At 45.2% G+C, this 19017-nt stretch overlaps 1 protein-coding gene and 1 pseudogene across 1 annotated transcript; both read left to right on the top strand.

Annotated features, from left to right (window-relative positions):
* Window positions 1-4588: 4588 nt before the first annotated feature.
* On the top strand, window positions 4589-5548 carry LOC144275187 (olfactory receptor 14A16-like). The gene has a single exon (XM_077834344.1). It carries the CDS (start codon window positions 4589-4591, stop codon window positions 5546-5548), a length of 960 nt encoding a protein of 319 aa, XP_077690470.1.
* Window positions 5549-8745: 3197 nt separating this feature from the next.
* LOC144274041 (olfactory receptor 10A7-like) lies at window positions 8746-18995 on the top strand (annotated as a pseudogene).
* Window positions 18996-19017: the final 22 nt, after the last annotated feature.

Raw genomic sequence — 19017 nt, 5'->3', positions numbered from 1 at the left:
GGCAGAACACCTGGAACATCTACAAAAAGTCTTTGAGCGCATAAGGGAGGCAGGACTAACTGTTAAGGCTAAGAAGTGTCAAATAGGCCTAAACAGAGTGACTTACCTTGGACATCAGGTGGGTCAAGGAACTATCAACCCCCTACAGGCCAAAGTGGATGCTATCCAAAAGTGGCCTGTCCCAAAGTCAAAGAAAGAGGTTCAATCCTTCTTAGGCTTGGCCGGTTATTACAGGTGATTTGTACCGCAATACAGCCAAATCGCCGCCCCCCCTGACAGACCTAACCAAAGAGAAACAGCCAAATGCTGTTCAGTGGACCGAAGAGTGCCAGAAGGCCTTTAACCAGCTTAAAGCGACACTCATGTCTGACCCTGTACTAAAGGCCCCAGACTTTGACAAACCATTCCTAGTAACCACAGATGCGTCCGAGAGTGGTGTGGGAGCAGTTTATTGCAGGAAGGACTGGATCAAGAATTCCACCCTGTCGTGTTTCTCAGCAAGAAGTTGTCTGAGAGGGAAAGCAACTGGTCAGTCAGTGTAAAAGAATGTTACGCCATTGTCTAAGCTCTGGGAAAGCTACGCCCATATGTTTGGGGATAGGCGTTTCCACCTGCAAACCGACCATGCTGCGCTACGGTGGCTTCATACCGCCACGGGAAATAACAAAAAACTTCTTTGGTGGAGTTTAGCTCTCCAAGATTTTGATTTCGACATCCAACACATCTCAGGAGCTTCTAACAAAGTGGCTGATGCACTGTCCCGTGAAAGTTTCCCAGAATCAACTGGTTAAAATCGTCCTTGAGATGTGGAAAATATTGTTAGTCTTTATATACTTGTTAGTATATTTAGAGGTGCATGTGTCTTATTAACTCTGTTTTCTCCTAGAGCTCCAGGAAGAAATCACAGCGAGCATTTCACCCTATCTGTGATTTGGGGGTGTGTGTCATAAATATAAAGGAAAGGGTAAACACCTATAAAATCCCTCCTGGCCAGAGGAAAAACCCTTTCACCTGCAAAGGGTTAAGAAGCTAGGATAACCTCGCTGGCACCTGACCAAAATGACCAATGAGGAGACAAGATACTTTCAAAGCTGGAGGGGGGGAGAAATAAAGATTCTCTCTGTCTGTGTGATGCTTTTGCCGGGAACAGAAAAGGAATGGAGTCTTAGAACTTAGTAAGGAATCTAGCTAGATATGCGTTAGATTCTTTTTTGTTTAAATGGATGATCAAATAAGCTGTGCTGAATGGAACAAAAAACCCCAGGCCCTTTAAATTGCTGCCAGAGCCCTGCTGCTGGAGCCCCCTGGTAGTGGAGGTGGCTGGGAACCCCTGGGGTCGGGTGGCGATTTAAAGGGCACGGGGCGCCTCTGTGGTAGCAGCGGCTGGGAGCACCGGGCCCTTTAAATCACCGCCCGAGCTCCCGGCCACCACCGCTACCCCGGGGATTCCAGCAGCAGGGCTAGGGTGGTGATTTAAAGGGCCTGGGGCTCCTGCCCCTGCGGGGAGCCCCGGGCCCTTTAAATCACCCCAAGCCCGGGGGCTCCCAGGTGCCTCCGTATCTGGTAGCTCTGGCCGTGATTTAAAGGGCCCAGTACTTCCAGATGCTGCTGCCACAGCCGGAGCCCTGGGCCCTTTAAATCTCGATTTAAAGTTCTTAGGGATTTCAAGGCCCCACCTCTTCCGGTTCAGGCCCCACCCCCCTGCTCAGGACTCTGGCGTACCGGTAAGTCCTGTAAGTTAGTTTCACCCCTGCTGGCTGTACTAGTTATCATTACATGCTGGGATTCTCAAGGGCCTCTAAGGGAGTTAGGAGCCCAAGATATACATGCCTTACTGCTGTGGAGGAAAAATCTAGTAGGCCTAAACTTATAGGCCTAAAACTTTGGTCAAGCTAACTGTGTGTATGAAGCATAAGAAAAGGGTGAGGAAAATTCCATTAAGAGGCAAATAGCAACAGCTCAGCTTAAAAATGTAACCACAACCACTAGAAGTTAGAAAAGACCGTTAACCGCAAAGGAAGCACCTGTCAATAACAGGTAAAGCTTGTTTTGCTATATTCCAAATCAGGTAAAGCTACCGTTGAAGCTTGCACTGTAGGCCAAATAAGGAAAAATGCTGTTGAAGGAAGTGTGCTTAACAGATTGTGGTTTTCAGCTTTATCAGCTCCTGTATTTTCCATTTGCGGCAGAGGAGCTCCGGCTGACTCTCCCTGTATGCGCACGCTTAAATAAACGGACCTCAGACTTTGTTCTGATCCAAACACACCGCGCGGTTAATTTTTCCATGACACTGCTCCTTTGCCAATCCCAGGAATGATTTTCTGAAATTCAAGAGAAGCCCAGGCCTTGGAAGTTAATGAGAGAGACAGGGCCAGGATTACAAAGGGGTTTAGGTACCTAAAGAAGGAGATAGCTGCCTATTGGGATTTACAATAGCATCTAAGCAGGTTACGCTCCTCACTCCCACTTAATGACCATGGGACTTAGGCACTGAGCTCATTTCGGAGCATTGATAAATCCCCATAGGTGCTTGTCTCCATCTTTGTGATCCTGGCCCACAGATAACACAGAAGCTGGGCTGGAATCAGGGAATGCTGGGGGAGATTATAGGCCCCATGCTATGTGAGGGTCAGACTGGAGGGACAGAATGGCTCTTTTGCCTTCATCAGCTAGGCATCTCTGCACTTGCCTCTGGGCCTCTGCTGCTGAGCTGTGCAGGGCTCCAGGGAGTGAGTCCCACCCGCCCTTAGGAAATAGACATGAATAAATTACCTTCCTGCAGCATCAGTCCTTTAATGCCAGTGATGCTCAATGCCAGCTACACACAGCTCATCTGCAGAGAGCAACAGGTTTGAGTCTAGTTCTGGCAGTGCAGTCTCAAAATGAAGGGGGAAAGAATTCTCAGATGCATGTGCTTTTCGCTTCTAGATTCTTGTACATAGATAGATATTGACCAAAGAATCGTAGTGCTGGATGACTGATTGGATCATACATTGGGGAAAAAATCCACAAAGATCAGCACAGTAAGTTTGCTTTTTTAATTAACTGGGTTTGGGGATGAACATAGAGGTAAAATTAAGAGGATAAATATGAATTACAATCTGAACTCGTTAAGACTTTTACTCTCAAATTAATCAGATGCCTACTGCTGATTGGAATTTTTCCACCTTTCAGGAAAATTTTGACTTTTCACTGAAAACCCAAAATCCATTTTTTCCCCTCTCAGTTTTTGGCAAATGAAAACTTTCTGCTGAAAAGTGGATTTTTTTAATCGAAAAAACCAAAAATGTTTGGGTTTTGAGTTTTCAGTTTCTTTAGTGAACAATCCAAAAATGTTTAGAGAAAAGCAGACAGATTCTGAGATTTGTTGTTGTTTAGCTAAAAACCCAGTCTTGATTAAAAGAACACAGCTGAAAATTTCCAACCAGCCTTAAACTTCAAATAAATTGGAGAACATTAATATTGCCTGATAAACCCTTAATTTCAAACCATTTATTCTATTGCATCTGTGTGATTACTCTTTCAAAGGGATAGCTGAGAGGAGGTAACAACTGAATAACCGGTAAAGCTGACAGCTCACAGACTCTGTTTTATACAGACTAGCCCCTTTCAACCCTGGGTTAGAGCTGATCCAAGCAGACAACCCCTGTCTATCCTGACCCGTTCAAGGACAGACGGGAGCTCACTGCGAATAGAAGTCAGAGCTCCTGTCCTAGCTTCACACTGCTGCTGGCTGAGTATAGTCGGTGTCAATGGGTGTGCAGAACTTACACATAACAAGACATGGGGCTATGTTTCCAAAGGTATTTCGGCACCTAGTGGGACTTTCAGAAGCACCTAGGAGCTTATAACTCGTTGATTTCAAGGGGTGTTGAGGGCCCTGATGCTTTTGAGAATCCCACTAGGTGCATCAATACCTTTAAAAATCTGCCCCACAGCCCCTCTCTGAAGGCCCTTACAGTCCTAGTAGACATGGCAGAAAGAGGGGAAATGACTGGCCCAAGGTCACACAGCAGGTTGCTGGCAGAGACAAGAGTAGAGCCCAAGTGTCCTGGCAACCCCTGCACCGCACAGCACAGAGTAAACAATACAACATAGTGATAATGGAGGGATGCTGCTAGTCCATTGTAACACGCAGGCCAAAGTGCAGCTGGGAGTTGGTGCCATAAATCAATTTGGAAGCAGGCAGCTGGCCGTCTAGGCACAGAGCTTGGGGTAGAAAAATCAGAGCTGAGCTGCTACTATTGATGCTGGGTGAGTGTACGTGGGAATCAGGCTGCGTTTAACAAGCCACATCTTGGGCCAAATCGTCAGATGGGGTAAAGTAACGAAGCTTCATTGACTTTAAAGGATCTGACCCAATTTACAATAGCGTGATAACATGACTGACTGATTGTCAGAGGTGAGGAGCACTGCCAACACCTACTCATTGTAAGTGATGAGTTCTGTGCACCTTTGGCATTCATATAATGAGATATTAGAGAAAGGGGAATCAGGGCAATTCCCTCTGTTGCTCTCATCCTGACCATTGTCCTTCTCATTCCCCCTGCAGCCATCACTCATTCCAGCCAGTGTACTGAGGAAGAAAATGTCCAACCAAACAACCATGACCGAATTCCTTCTCCTGGGATTCTCTGATGTTCCAGAACTGCAGATTTTACACTTTGTGGTGTTTCTAGTGCTTTACCTGTTATGCCTACTGTGGAACCTTCTCATCATCACAGCAATAGCCCTTGACCGCCACCTTCACACCCCCATGTACTTCTTCCTGATGAATCTGTCCATCCTAGACCTTGGCTCCATCTCTGCCACCATCCCCAAATCCATGGCTAACTCCCTCATGAACACAAGATCGATTTCTTATGCTGGATGTGTTGCCCAAGTCTTTCTCGTCGTCTTCTTCGCTTCAGCAGATTTTGCCATACTGACCATCATGGCGTACGACCGATACACTGCCATCTGCCAACCACTGCACTATGAGACAGTGATGAACAGAAGAGCTTGTGTCCAAATGGCAGCCAGTGCCTGGATCAGTGTTCTTCTCTACTCTGCAGTGCACACTGGAAACACCTTTGCAATATCCTTCTGTGGAGGCAACATGGTGGAGCAATTCTTCTGTGAAGTCCCCCAGCTACTCAAGCTCGCTTGCTCTGATTCAGACCTCAGTGAAGTTGGGTTTCTCATCTTTAGTATGTGCTTAGCCTCAAGCTGCTTTATTTTCATAATTGTGTCGTATGTTCAGATCTTCACCACAGTGCTGAGAATCCCCTCTGAGCAGGGTAGGCATAAAGCCTTCTCCACCTGCCTCCCTCACCTCATTCTGGTCTCCTTGTTTATTTGCACGGCGACCTTTGCCTACTTGAAACCCACCTCCAGCTCTACCTCAGGTCTGGATCTCGTGGTGGCTGTTCTCTATTCTGTGTTGCCACCAATGATGAATCCGATCATGTACGGCATGAGGAACAAGGTGCTCAAAGGTGCCTTGAGTAAACTGATAGTTTGGAGGTTATTCTCTAAGAATAAAATGTCCTTATTTCTCCTTCAGTAACAATTTCATTCTCTGTTTCTTTATAAATATAATCAACTGATGACATTATCGCTTGCATGAGAAAATACTGTGCACTCTGTTTATGCAGAATTGGGTATTTACACTAGGAAAAATCCAGACAAACATGACTCCGAAAAATGGAGTTACTATAGGTTTAGGCCAATGTAAATAAGATCAGAATCTATCTATCATACACTGCTACGCATCACCATACTATCTGAGCGCCCTGCCCATAAAATCAGTAGCCAAAGCAAAGTCCATAGTGAGATCTCTCGCTCTTCTTGTTTGTGGGAATAAAATCTCTGATTAAGGTATCAATGCATTTGTTCTTTGTGCTTTTTGTTTGTTTGTTTGTTTGTTTGTCTGATTTTTAGCATTTTTTTTTGGCTTAACTGGTTGGTTGGTGGTTTGTTTTGTTTCTTTGTTCCAGGAAGTTGTGGAGGTGGGAAAGCCTGGGGAGATGGTGAGTGTTTGGTTTGACAGGATTTTCAATGTTTGTCCTCTCTTGGAAGTGCCACTATGTCATCTCTTTGATGGGGTTTTCTGAGCGAGCTGAAGGTTTGCTCCCCACAATGATAAAAGGGTACAAAAGAGGTTTCTGCTTGGCTGAGTTCTTCATGAAATGATTATGTATCGACTGTTGGGGTATTATTGTATTATTAATGATGTTAGAGAAATAATAATCTCAGGTAGGCATCTTTTCTATTATTTTTACCTATTGAATATGTAAAAACGGTGTCATTCTTGCTATGGTGAAAAGGGTGTTTTGAAGAGAAACTTTTTCCAGAGTTTCCTAAAGAAAACCTGACACAGGATAATGAGGTCAGATTTGTATTCCATGGAAGCCACTAGGGTTTAGCCCATCACTTCAAGGAGATCAGGATTTGGCCAATAACCTATATTCACAAGGATTCAGATTTGTCTGACAGCACCCTGAAGAAAGTGAGTGTGACAGAGAGGTCAGGGTCTGATTTCCCAACTCAGCTAGACCAGCACCAATGCAGAGTAGACCCAATAACATCACACGTTTACTACTGATGAGGTTCTGTCCCAAAGTCACTGGGCAGCACTCAGTAATGACATGAACACTGGTGTAAGCTTCTTGTCTGGGGTCATTTTGTTCTAATCTTAATGTAAGTGGAAAAGTGCCATCACTTACACTGATCTGGTGTTCCATACGCCTTCCCGTGTCGATCTGCTCACATCCAAACTGAGAAAGGATCTCAGAAGCTGGCCAGTGATTAGTATTAGGATATCATCTTTGTGCATGGTTGTGTACACTGCATATATGACAGAGAAAAGCAGAGTATGTGATTAGATAGAGAGACAGACAGACAGGACCATTCCTTGTCCGAACAGACAACCTCATTTCGTCATAATGATAGATTTCTATTTGATTGTGAATTATGTTAGCTAGCTAGATAATGAATAATCTATGGAAATTATTGTGCAAATTATTGTGCTTCTTTTCCTGTTAACAATTGTCTATGTCCAGATCATGATTTTCTCATAAGGACTCCTTATTAAACATTATTTAACAAAGATTTTTATGGCTATCTCTTACTCTAGCTGTCATTTACAAACAGTTCATCGTAAAATACTCAGTGTTTGACCTTTGAGCTGTTTTGACAGGATACATTTTTAACATGCTCTCTTTTGCTTCTGTGAACAAATGAAAGTATCACACTGGGAATCCTTAAAAATCAAGTTTCAGAGTAACAGCCGTGTTAGTCTATATTCGCAAAAAGAAAAGGAGTACTTGTGGCACCTTAGAGACTAACCAATTTATTTGAGCATGAAGTGAGCTGTAGCTCACAAAAGCTCATGCTCAAATAAATTGGATAGTCTCTAAGGTGCCACAAGTACTCCTTTTCTTTTTTCTTAAAAATCAAAGAGCCAATCCTCAGATGGTTTAAATTGTCATAGCTCCATTGAAGTCAATAGATCTCTGAGAATTTTTACCAGCTGAGGATCTGTTCCAAACATCATGAGTATGAATTTAAAACTCACTCCCTTTGAATATTCTGTACAAAGACCCCTTCCTTCACACCACACCCCCTCCCATACCCCGCACTCGCTCCCACACCCCAACCCCTTGCCCCAGCCCTACATTCATGGCCACGCATGCAAGTTCCCCACCCAGATGTGGCCCTCAGGCCAAAAAAGTTTGCCCACCCCTGCTTTAGATTCACCGAGCAGGGCAGAAAACTCTGTGCTGATTAGATGGAATTCTAGGGGTAAATCAGCATAGCTCCATTGACTTCAAAGCAGCTTTGCTGATCTGCACCACTTGGGGACCTGCATAGTGTGTCAGTTAGAATATAGTGTAGTCAATCTGTTCCTTATGAATTACAAGTCAGAAACTGTGCATCCTTCTTGGAGAGGGTGGGAAGGTGGGATGGTTAAAGGAATGTGAAAGAGGATAGAATTTAACCAAGTAACTTGGGTCCAAGTGAAATCTATCCATTGGTTTACTGGTCTATCTATCTATTGGTGTATCTGTATTTTTACTGGTCTGCCTATGTGTCTGTCTGTCTTTCTGTTGGTCTATCTGTGAGTCTATCTGTCTAACTGAAGGGCCCTTTCCAGGCAGTCCTGACTGCTCACACAGAAATGATGAACTTTTGGGGGTGATTCTTTCTCTTGAGACATTTATTCCCATTTTCTGGCCACATCAAGAATATGGAAATGCCAGTCAACCCACACAGGGATTTTGGAAGGACCCTCCATGAGATTTGAACTTGGTGACATGAAGAGAGAATTTGCTCCTATGACTTTTGGGGAAGATTTTCAAAGGCACATGTGGCATTCAGGCTCCCAGACACTTTAAAGTATTTAGGTGCCTAACTCCCCTAGAAATCAATGGGAGTTAGCCACTCACATACCTTTGGGGATGTGGGCCACAACTCCTATTGAATGTCCTTGGGCACTGAGTCCATAACTTCCATGTGTGCCTTTGAACATCTCCTCCTTAGTTCCTGAAATGGGTCATTCCTTCACATGTTATCTAGATATTTATTGTCCCCCCACAGAGGAAATATGCAGAAGAATCAAGAAGGAGGAACCTCACTGTGGTGACTGAATTCACTCTACTGGGATTGTCCAACCACCGCGAGCTGGGGGTACCTCTGTTCTCCATCTATCTGTTATTTTACAGCATTACCCTGACTGGGAACATCCTTCTCATCACCATCACCATGGACCCAGCCTTTCACACCCCCACGTATTTCTTTCTCCGGGTCTTATCCTGCTACACCTCGGTCACTGTCCCCAAGATGCTGGTGAACTTCCTCTCAGAGGACAAGAACATTTCCTACATGGGCTGTGTTGTACAAATGGATTTCCTGCTCTTCCTTGGGGCCTCTGAGTGTTTCCTTCTGGCCACCATGGAGTATGACCCTTGTCAGGGTTCCCTTCCCCACCCACTCTGAACTCTGTGGTAGAGATTTGGGGACGCACATGAAAGACCCCCTAAGCTTATATTCTACCAGCTTATGTTAAAACTTCCCCAAGGCACAAATTCCTTCCCTTGTTCTTGGACGGTATTGCTGCCACCACCAAGTCATGTATACGAAAATTCAGGGAACGGTCACTTGGAATCCCGATTCCCAGAAAATATCCCCCCAAACTCCTTCACCCCCCTTTCCGGGGGAGGCTTGAGAATAATATACCAACCAATTGGTTAGCAATGTGAGCACAGACCAAACCCTTTGTCTTTAGGACACTGAAAATCAGTCAGGTTCTGGGACTGGCTCTGTCTGGGTCTCTGGGACTGGATCCACTACTGTTGTTGCAGATGTTGGCCTGGGGTCCGGGTCCATCACCCCATGGTCATATACAAGTTCAAATGGTGAAAACCCTAAACTAGGATGTGGTACAGCTCTGTAGGCAAAGAGCAACTGGTGCAACACTAGGTCCCAATCACTGGAGTGCTCATTTCCGAATTTATGTATCATGGCCCCCAAAGTCCCATTAAATTTTTCCATTAGGCCATTTGTTTGATGGTGGTAAGGAGTGGCAACCAAGTGATTTACCCCATGAGCTTTCCAAAGGTTTATCATAGTTCCTGCCAGGAAATTAGTCCCTGCATCTGTGAGGACGTCAGGGTGCCAACCTACCCTGGCAAAAATGTCTGCTAGTGCCTGGCACACACTTTTAGCCTTGGTGTTGCTTACAGCTAGTGCTTCCGGCCATCGGATGGCAAAATCCTTGAAAGTCAGTGTGTACTGCTTTCCTGTGGGTGTCTTTTTTGGAAAAGGATCCAGAATATCCACCGCTACTTGCTGAAATGGAACTTCAATGATGGGGAGTGGCTGGAGAGGGGCTTTGACCTGGTCTTGGGGTTTTCCCACTCTTTGGCATACCTCACAAGACCGGACATAGGTAGAAACATCCTTGCCCATTCCCTCCCAGTGGAATGACCTCCCGAAATAGTCTTTGGTCCTGTTCACCCCAGCATGGCGACTAGGATGATCGTGGGCCAAGCTCAAGAGCCTGACCCAGTACTTAGTTGGAACTACCAACTGTCTCTGAGGATGCCAGTCTTCCTGGTGTCCACCAGAAAGAGTTTCCTTGCATAGAAGTCCTCTTTCTACAACAAACCTGGATCGATTAGAAGAGCTGAGAGGCGGTGGGTTACTCAGTGCTGCTGTCCAAGCTCTCTGGAGGCTTTCATCTGCTTCCTGTTCGATCTGGAACTGTTCCCTTGATGCTGGAAACATAAGTTCCTCATTGGATTGTGGACCTAGGCTTGGTCCCTCTCGAAGCAATGTATGGGATGGGGCTGTTTCCGTTGACTGTGAACCGCTCTCCGCTGGTGCACTATGTTGGGGTTCAGGCTCCGGCTGAGCCTTTTGTGCAGGGTTATGGGGTGCTGCCGGTTCCGGTTCTGGGACTGGCTCTGTCTGGGTATCTGGGACTGGATCCACTACTGCTGTTGCAGACGTTGGCATGCAGTCTGGGTCCATCACCTCTGACCGGGTCCTGGTAGAAGTTTCCGTAACAGAGCTAGGCGGGACGGCTTGCTTAGCCTGGCTGCGGGTGACCATTCCCACCCTCTTGGCTAGTTTCACATGATTGGCCAAGTCTTCCCCCAACAGCGCGGGGATGGGATAATCATCATAGACTGCAAAAGTCCAGGTTCCTGACCTGCCCTTGTACTGGACAGGCAACTTGATTTTAGGCACATTAAATGAGTTTGACTTGAAGGGTTGAATTGTCAGTTGGATCTCTGGGTCAATTAAATTGGGGTCCACTAAGGAAGCATGGATAGCCGACACTTGTGCTCCGGTGTCCCTCCACGCGGTGACCTTCTTCCCGCCCACACTCACAGTTTCCCTCCCCTCCAAGGTTATCTGGGAGGTATCTGGGCCTGAGGACCTCTGGTGTTATTCCGGTGCAATGAACTGTAATCTGTTGGGGTTCTTGGGGCAGTTGGCCTTTACATGCCCTGGCTCGTTACATTTAAAACATCGTCCAGCTGACGGGTCACTGGGGCGAGGTGGGTTGCTGGAGAGCGGTGTGGCAGGATGATAAGGTGTCTGGAGTATTCCTTGGTGTGTAGTTGGGGCCTTGGGCTGCCTCCAGTAGTAGGGTGTGGTCTGAGGTTGTCCCTTCTGGTATCCGCTCCAACTGCGACCAGGGTTCTTCCTCTCTCCTCCCTCCACCCATTTTGTTCCGGCTTGCTCCGCCCCTCTGGTGGTCTGGGACTGCTTGTATCAATCAGCATAAGAAGCAATACTTTCTGCTGAGTCCATTTCCTTATCCCATAAACACTGTTTTATTTCCTCCTTGGACATATTCAGGAATTGCTCCTGAGCTATCAAATCACACATTCCGTCAAAGCTAGTGACACCCCTTCCTTGGACCCATTTCTCTAACAGATCCTTCATCTGGTTTAGATAAGCCACATTACTTAGTCCCCGCCCTCTCTTAAGGGTTTGAAATTTTACTCTGTACATTTCAGATGTAATTTGAAATTGCTTTAAAACAAATCCTTGATCTTATTATAGTCAGAAGCCTCATCAATAGGCATCTTATTGAATATGTCCAGAACTCATCCAGTTAATTTTGCGACCAGTGTGGTCATCTTGTGAGCTTCAGGAATTTTAAGGAGAGTGCACAGTCTCTCAAAGGCGAGAAAATATTCAGCAATAGCACTGGATTGATTATACTGTGGACATAGTCACTCCCATTTGTGGATTGCTGGAGTTGGATGGTTAGGGTCATCCAGTAGATTCTGCTCAGCCTTTGCCTTCTCCATCTCCAGTGCATGCTTCCGCTCTTTTTCCTTCTCCTCCATTTCTTTTTCCTTTGCCTCCATTGCTCTCCTGTGAGCAGCCTCTTGGTGTTTTTCTGCCTCTTTCGCTGCCTCCATAGCTCTCCTGTGGGCAGCCTCTTTAGCTGTTTCTGCCTTGGGCTCTGTCATGTTTGCCTCTCTGTTTTTAACTAACTTTACACCCGAGAGTTAGAAATAAAACAAACAAACAAACAAACAAAAAACTTGGCTTGTCAAAATATATATATATATATATATATATATATATATAGGTTGTGCTGTAACCAAATACCTATGTTGTCTGATAGTGATTGTCAGCCTACAGGAAAATTCTTAAAAAAGACCCTAACACCTTTGTCTCCAGGCAAATAGACAGAAAACCCCACTAGTTGCTCTTAGGTAAAAAACAACTTCAGGTCTGTGAAGACTTGTGAATTTCCCTGCAGGAGGTTAACTACCCTGCCTTTAGGTAAAGAAAACTCCAGCTCACAAAAGACAATTCCCTTTTGTCTCTGCTCTGGCCCCCAAGCAGAGAGAAAAAAACCTGTAACTGCTTTCAGCTTAAAACCTGCTTTCCAACAGCTCAAAGGAAAAAAAAATATTTCCTTTTAAAAAATCTGTGCTTCTGGTTCAAAAAATCTCAAAATGAGTTTAAGTTAATCCCACTGCTCTGCCACTGTGTCAAGGTTCCTTCCCCACTCTGAACTCTCGAGTGCAGATGTGGAGACCTGCATGAAAAACCCCCTAAGCTTATTTTTACCAGCTTAGGTTAAAACTTCCCCAAGGTACAAACTATTTTACCTTTTGCCCTTGGACTTTTTCGCTGCCACCACCAAGCGTCTAACAAATATATAATCGGGAAGAGCCCACTTGGAAACGTCTTCCCCGCCAAAATCCTCCCCAAACCCTACACCCCCTTTCCTGGGGAAGGCTTGATAAAAATCCTCACCAATTTGCATAGGTGAACACAGACCCAAACCCTTGGATCTTAAGAACAATGAAAAAGCAATAAGGTTCTTAAAAGAAGAATTTTAACTGAAGAAAAAGTAAAAGAATCACCTCTGTAAAATCAGGAATGTAAATAACTTTCAGGGTAATCAGATTCAAAACATAGAGAATCCCTCTAGGCAATACCTTAAGTTCCAAAAAGACAGAAAAACAGGAATATACATTCCATTCAGCACAACTTATTTTCTCAGCCATTTAAACAAAACTGAATCTAACTAGATTGCTTATTAGCCCTTTACAGGAGATCTGACCTGCATTCCTGCTCTGGTCCCAGCAAAAACAACACAGACAGAGAGAATCTATGTCTCTCCCCCCCTCCAGCTTTGAAAGTATCTTGTCTCCTGAGGATGAGGTGGACGAGGCTTTCTTCCGGCAACCCGCAGAAGATACTAGATCGCACTCCCTGGTTCTCATGGGCGAATTCAATCACCTTGATATCTGCTGGGAGAGCAATAATAGCGGTGCACAGAGAATCCATGAAGTTTTGGGAAACTGTAGGGGACAATTTCCTGGTGCAAGTGCTGGAGGAACCAACTAGGGGCAGAGCTCTTCTTGACCTGCTGCTCACAAACTGGGAAGAATTAGTAGGGGAAGCAAAAGTAGATGGGAACCTGGGAGGCAGTGACAATGAGATGGTCGAGTTCAGGATCCTGACACAAGAAAGAAAGGAAAGCAGCAGAATACGGACTCTGGACTTCAGAAAAGCAGACTTTGACTCCCTCCGGGAACTGATGGGCAGGATCCCCTGGGAGAATAACATGAGGGGGAAAGGAGTCCAGGAGAGCTGGCTGTATTTTAAAGAATCCTTATTGTGCTTACAGGGACAAACCATCCCGATGTGTAGAAAGAATAGTAAATATGACAGGCGACCAGCTTGGCTTAACAGTGAAATCCTTGCTGTTCTTAAACACAAAAAAGAGGCTTACAAGAAGTGGAAGATTGGACAAATGACCAGGGATGAGTATATAAATATTGCTCGGGCATGTAGGAATGAAATCAGGAAGGCTAAATCACACCTGGAGTTGCAGCTAGCGAGGGATGTTAGGAGTAACAAGAAGAGTTTCTTCAGGTATGTTGGCAACAAGAAGAAAGCCAAGGAAAGTGTGGGCCCCTTACTGAATGAGGGAGGCAACCTGGTGCCAGAGGATGTGGAAAAAGCTAATGTACTCAATGCTTTTTTTCCTCTGTCTTCACGAACAAGGTCAGCTCCCAGACTGCTGCACTGGGCAGCACAGGAAGGGGAGGAGGTGGCCAGCCCTCTGTGAAGGAAGAAGTGTTTCGAGACTATTTAGAAAAACTGGACTTGCACAAGTCCATGGGGCTGGATGCGTTGCAAAGGAATTGGTGGATGTGATTGCAGAGCCATTGGCCATTATCTTTGAAAATGCATGGCGATCCGGGGAAGTCCCGGACGACTGGAAAAAGGCTAACGTAGTGCCCCTCTTTAAGAAAGGGAAGAAGGAGGATCCTGGGAACTACAGGCTGGTCAGCCTGACCTCAGTCCCCAGAAAAATCATGGAGCACGTCCTCAAGGAATCAATTCTAAAGCATTTAGACAAGAGGAAAGTGATCAGGAACAGTCAGCATGGATTCACCAAGGGCAAGTCATGCCTGACTAATCTAATTGCCTTTTATGATGAGATAACTGGTTCTGTGGATGAAGGGAAAGCAGTGGACATGTTATTCCTCGACTTTAGCAAAGCTTTTGACACGGTCTCCCACAGTATTCTTGTCAGCAAGTTAAAGAAGTATGGGCTGGATGGATGCACTACAAGGTGGGTAGAAAGTTGGCTAGATTGTCAGGCTCAACAGGTAGCGATCAATGGCTCCATTTCTAGTTGGCAGCCGGTATCTAGCAGAGTGCCCCAAGGGTCAGTCCTGGAGCTGGTTTTGTTCAATATTTTCATTAATGATCTGGAGGATGGTGTGGATTACACCCTCAGCAAGTTTGTGGATAACCCTAAACTGGGAGGAGTGGTAGATTCGCTGGAGGGTAGGGATAGGATACAGAGGGACCTAGACAAATTGGAGGATTTGGTCAAAAGAAATCTGATGAGGTTCAACAAGGACAAGTGCAGAGTTCTGCACTTAGGACGGAAGAATCCAATACACCGCTACAGACTAGGGACCGGATGGCTAGGCAGCAGTTCTGCAGAGAAGGACCTAGGGGTGACAGTGGACAAGAAGCTGGATATGAGTCAGCAGTGTGCCCTTGTTGCCAAGAAGGCCAATGGCATTTTGGGGTGCATAAGTAGGGGCATTGCCAGCAGATCGAGGGACGTGATCGTTCCCCTCTATTCGACATTGGTGAGGCCTCATCTGGAGTACTGTGTCCAGTTTTGGGCCCCATACTACAAGAAGGATGTGGATAAATTGGAGAGAGTCCAGCGAAGGGCAACAAAAATGATTAGGGGATCTAAAACACATGAGTTATGAGGAGAGGCTGAGGGAACTGGGATTGTTTAGTCTGCAGAAGAGAAGAATGAGGGGGGATTTGATAGCTGCTTTTAACTACCTGAAAGGTGGATCAAAAGAGGATGGATCTAGACTATTCTCAGTCATAGCAGATGAGAGGACAAGGAGTAATTGTCTCAAGTTGCAGATGGGGAGATTTAGGTTGGATATCAGGAAAAACTTTTTCACTAGGAGGGTGGTGAAACAGTGGAATGCTTTACCTAGGGAGGTGGTGGAATCCCCTTCCTTAGAAGATTTTAAGGTCAGGCTTGACAAAGCCCTGGCTGGGATGATTTAGTTGGGATTGGTCCTGCTCTGGGCAGGGGGTTGGACTAGATGATCTCCAAAGGTCCCTTCCAACTCTGATGTTCTATGATTCTATGATTCCTCATTGTTCATTTTGGTCAGGTGCCAGGGAGGTTATCCTAGCTTCTTAACCCTTTACAGGTGAAAGGGTTTTTTTTCTGGCCAGGTGGGATTTTAAAGGTGTTGACCCTTCCCTTTATATTTATGACAGCTGCCTATTGGGATGTACAATAGCATCTAAGCAGGTTAAGCTACTCACTCCCACTGAATGACCATGGGACTTAGGCACCGAGCTCATTTCGGAGCATTGATAAATCCCCATAGGTGCCTGTCTCCATCTTTGCAATCCTGGCCCACAGATAACACAGAAGCTGGGCTGGAATCAGGGAATGCTGGGGGAGATCATAGGCCCCATGCTATGTGAGAGTCGGACTGGAGGGACAGAATGGCTCTTTTGCCTTCATCAGCTAGGCATCTCTGCACTTGCTTCTGGGCCTCTGCTGCTGAGCTGTGCAGGGCTCCAGGGAGTGAGTCCCAACCGCCCTTAGGAAATAGACATGAATAAATTACCTTCCTGCAGCATCAGTCCTTTAATGCCAGTGACGCTCAATGCCAGCTACACACAGCTCATCTGCAGAGAGCAACAGGTTTGAGTCTAGTTCTGGCAGTGCAGTCTCAAAATGAAGGGGGAAAGAATTCTCAGATGCATGTGCTTTTCACGTCTAGATTCTGGTACATAGATAGATATTGACCAAAGAATCGTAGTGCTGGATGACTGATTGGATCATACATTGGGGAAAAAATCCACAAACATCAGCACAGTAAGTTTGCTTTTTCAATTAACTAGGTTTGGGGATGAACATAGAGGTAAAATTAAGAGGATAAATATGAATTACAATCTGAACTCGTGAAGACTTTTACTCTCAAATTAATCAGATGCCTACTGCTGATTGGAATTTTTCCATCCTCCAGGAAAATTTTGACTTTTCACTGAAATTCATTTCCTAAATACATTTCCCCTCCCCCCCTGCTCAGTTTTTGGCAAATGAAAACTTTTTGCTAAAAAGTGAATTTTTTTAATCAAAAAAACAAAAATGTTTGGGTTTTGAGTTTTCAGTTTCTTTAGTGAACAATCCAAAACGTCTGGAGAAAAGCAGACAGATTCTGAGATTTGTTGCTGTTTAGCTGAAAACCCAGTCTGGATTAAAAAGAACACAGCTGAAAATTTCCAGCCAGCCTTAAACCTCAAATAAATTGGAGAACATTAATATTGCCTGATAAACCCTTAATTTCAAACCATTTATTCTATTGCATCTGTGTGATTACTCTTTCAAATGGATAGCTGCGTGGAGGTAACAGCTGAATAACCAGTAAAGTTGACAGCTCAAAGACTCTGTTTTATACAGACTAGCCCCTTTCAACCCTGGGTTAGAGCTGAGCCAAGCAGACAACCCCTGTCTATCCTGACCCGTTCAAGGACAGACGGGAGCTCACTGCAAATAGAAGTCAGAGCTCCTGTCCTAGCTTCACACTGCTGCTGGCTGAGTATACTCGGTGTCAATGGGTGTGCAGAACTTACACATAACGAGACAGGGGCTATGTTTCCACAGGTATTTTGGTACCTAGTGGGACTTTCAGAAGCACCTAGGAGCTTATAACTCGTTGATTTCAAGGAGTGTTGAGGGCCCTGATGCTTTTGAGAATCTCACTAGGTGCAACAATACCTTTAAAAATCTGCCCCCGTCCCAACACCTACTCATTGTAAGTGACGAGTTCTGTGCACCTTTGACATTCATATAATGAGATATTAGAGAAAGAGGAATCAGGGCAATTCCCTCTGTTGCTCTAATCCTGACCATGGTCCTTCTCATTCCCCCTACAGCCATCACACAGTGTACTGAGGAAGAAAATGTCCAACCAAACCACCATGACAGAATTCCTTCTCCTGGGGTACTCTGATGTTCCAGAACTGCAGATTTTATACTTTGTGGTGTTTCCAGTGCTTTACCTGATATCCCTGCTGGAGAACCTTCTCATCATCACAGCCATAGCCCTCGACCACCACCTTCACACCCCCCTGTACTTCTTCCTGATGAATCTGTCCATCCTAGACCTCGGCTCCATCTCTGTCACCATGTCCAAATCCATGGCCAACTCCCTGATGAACACAAGATCGATTTCTTATTCTGGATGTGTTGCCCAAGTCTTTCTCGTCGTCTTCTTCGCTTCAGCAGATTTTGCTATACTGACCATCATGGCGTACGATCGATATGTCACCATCTGTCAACCCCTGCACTACGAGACAGCTATGAACAGAAGAGCTTGTGTCCAAATGGCAGCCAGTGCCTGGACCAATGTTCTTCTCTACTCTGCAGTGCACACTGGAAAAACCTTTGCAATATCCTTCTGTGGAGGCAACATGGTGCATCAGTTCTTCTGTGGTGTCCCCCAGCTACCCTTTGTCTTTAGGACACTGACAATCAATCAGGTTCTTCAAAGAAAAACTTTATTGATAAAGAAAAAAGTAAAAGAATCACACCTGCAAAATCAGGATGCAAGGCAACTTTACAGGGTAATACAAAGATTTAAAACACAGAGGATTCCCCACTGGGCTGAGCTTGAAAGTTACAAAAACAGGAATAAAACTACCTTTCTAGCAGAGGAAAATTCACAAGCCAAAACAAAAGAGAACCGAATGCAATTCCTTGCCTTACCTACAATTTCTGTAATTTTAGATGGATTCTTCCAGGTATGTTGTACCTGCTTGGTCTCTCTCTCCGTCCGGAGAGGGAACAAAACAAAGAGAGCCACAAACAAGCCCTCTCTCCCCCGCCCCAGATTGGAAAGTATCTTCTGTTCTCATTGGTCCTTCTGGTCAGGTGCCAACTAGGTGATTTGAGCTACTTAACCCCTTACAGGTAAAGCGATTCAGTACAGCCACCAAGGAGGGATTTTGTGCTACTCTTTTCTTTATATTTATGACACTGCTACGTGGCCATATGCAACCTACTGAGGTACAGGCTCATCATGAACAGGAAGGTCTGCCTTTCATTGGCAGTTCTCTCATAGTTCAGTGGTAATGTGGTGTCCCTAGAACAGACAGTCCGGGGTTTCACCTTGCCATTTTGTGTATCCAATAACATTAACTATTTCTTCTGTGACATTCCCCCATTGATTAAGCTTTCTTGCATTGACACCTCTCAGTATGAAATGCAGTTGTTTACAGCTGCTATACTGGTCATCTTCATGCCATTTACTCTCATCTTTGTGTCCTACATCTTTATTATCTCCACCATCTTAAAGATGGCATTGGCTGAAGGCAGACACAAAGCCTTCTCCACCTGTTTCTCACACCTCATTGTGGTGACACTGTATTATGGGAGCAGCAGCCTGATCTTTTAAGACCCATTAACTTACCAGACAG

Source organism: Eretmochelys imbricata, chromosome 14, assembly GCF_965152235.1.
Source record: "Eretmochelys imbricata isolate rEreImb1 chromosome 14, rEreImb1.hap1, whole genome shotgun sequence".
Classification (NCBI taxonomy): Eukaryota; Metazoa; Chordata; order Testudines; family Cheloniidae; genus Eretmochelys; species Eretmochelys imbricata.
Note: the sequence above shows the minus strand (reverse complement) of the source record. Positions and strands in the feature narration are given on the sequence as shown.

Excerpts from the sequence above, each read along its gene's own strand:
- LOC144275187 (XM_077834344.1), top strand. The coding sequence starts at position 4,589 with ATGTCCAACCAAACAACCATGACCGAATTCCTTCTCCTGGGATTCTCT.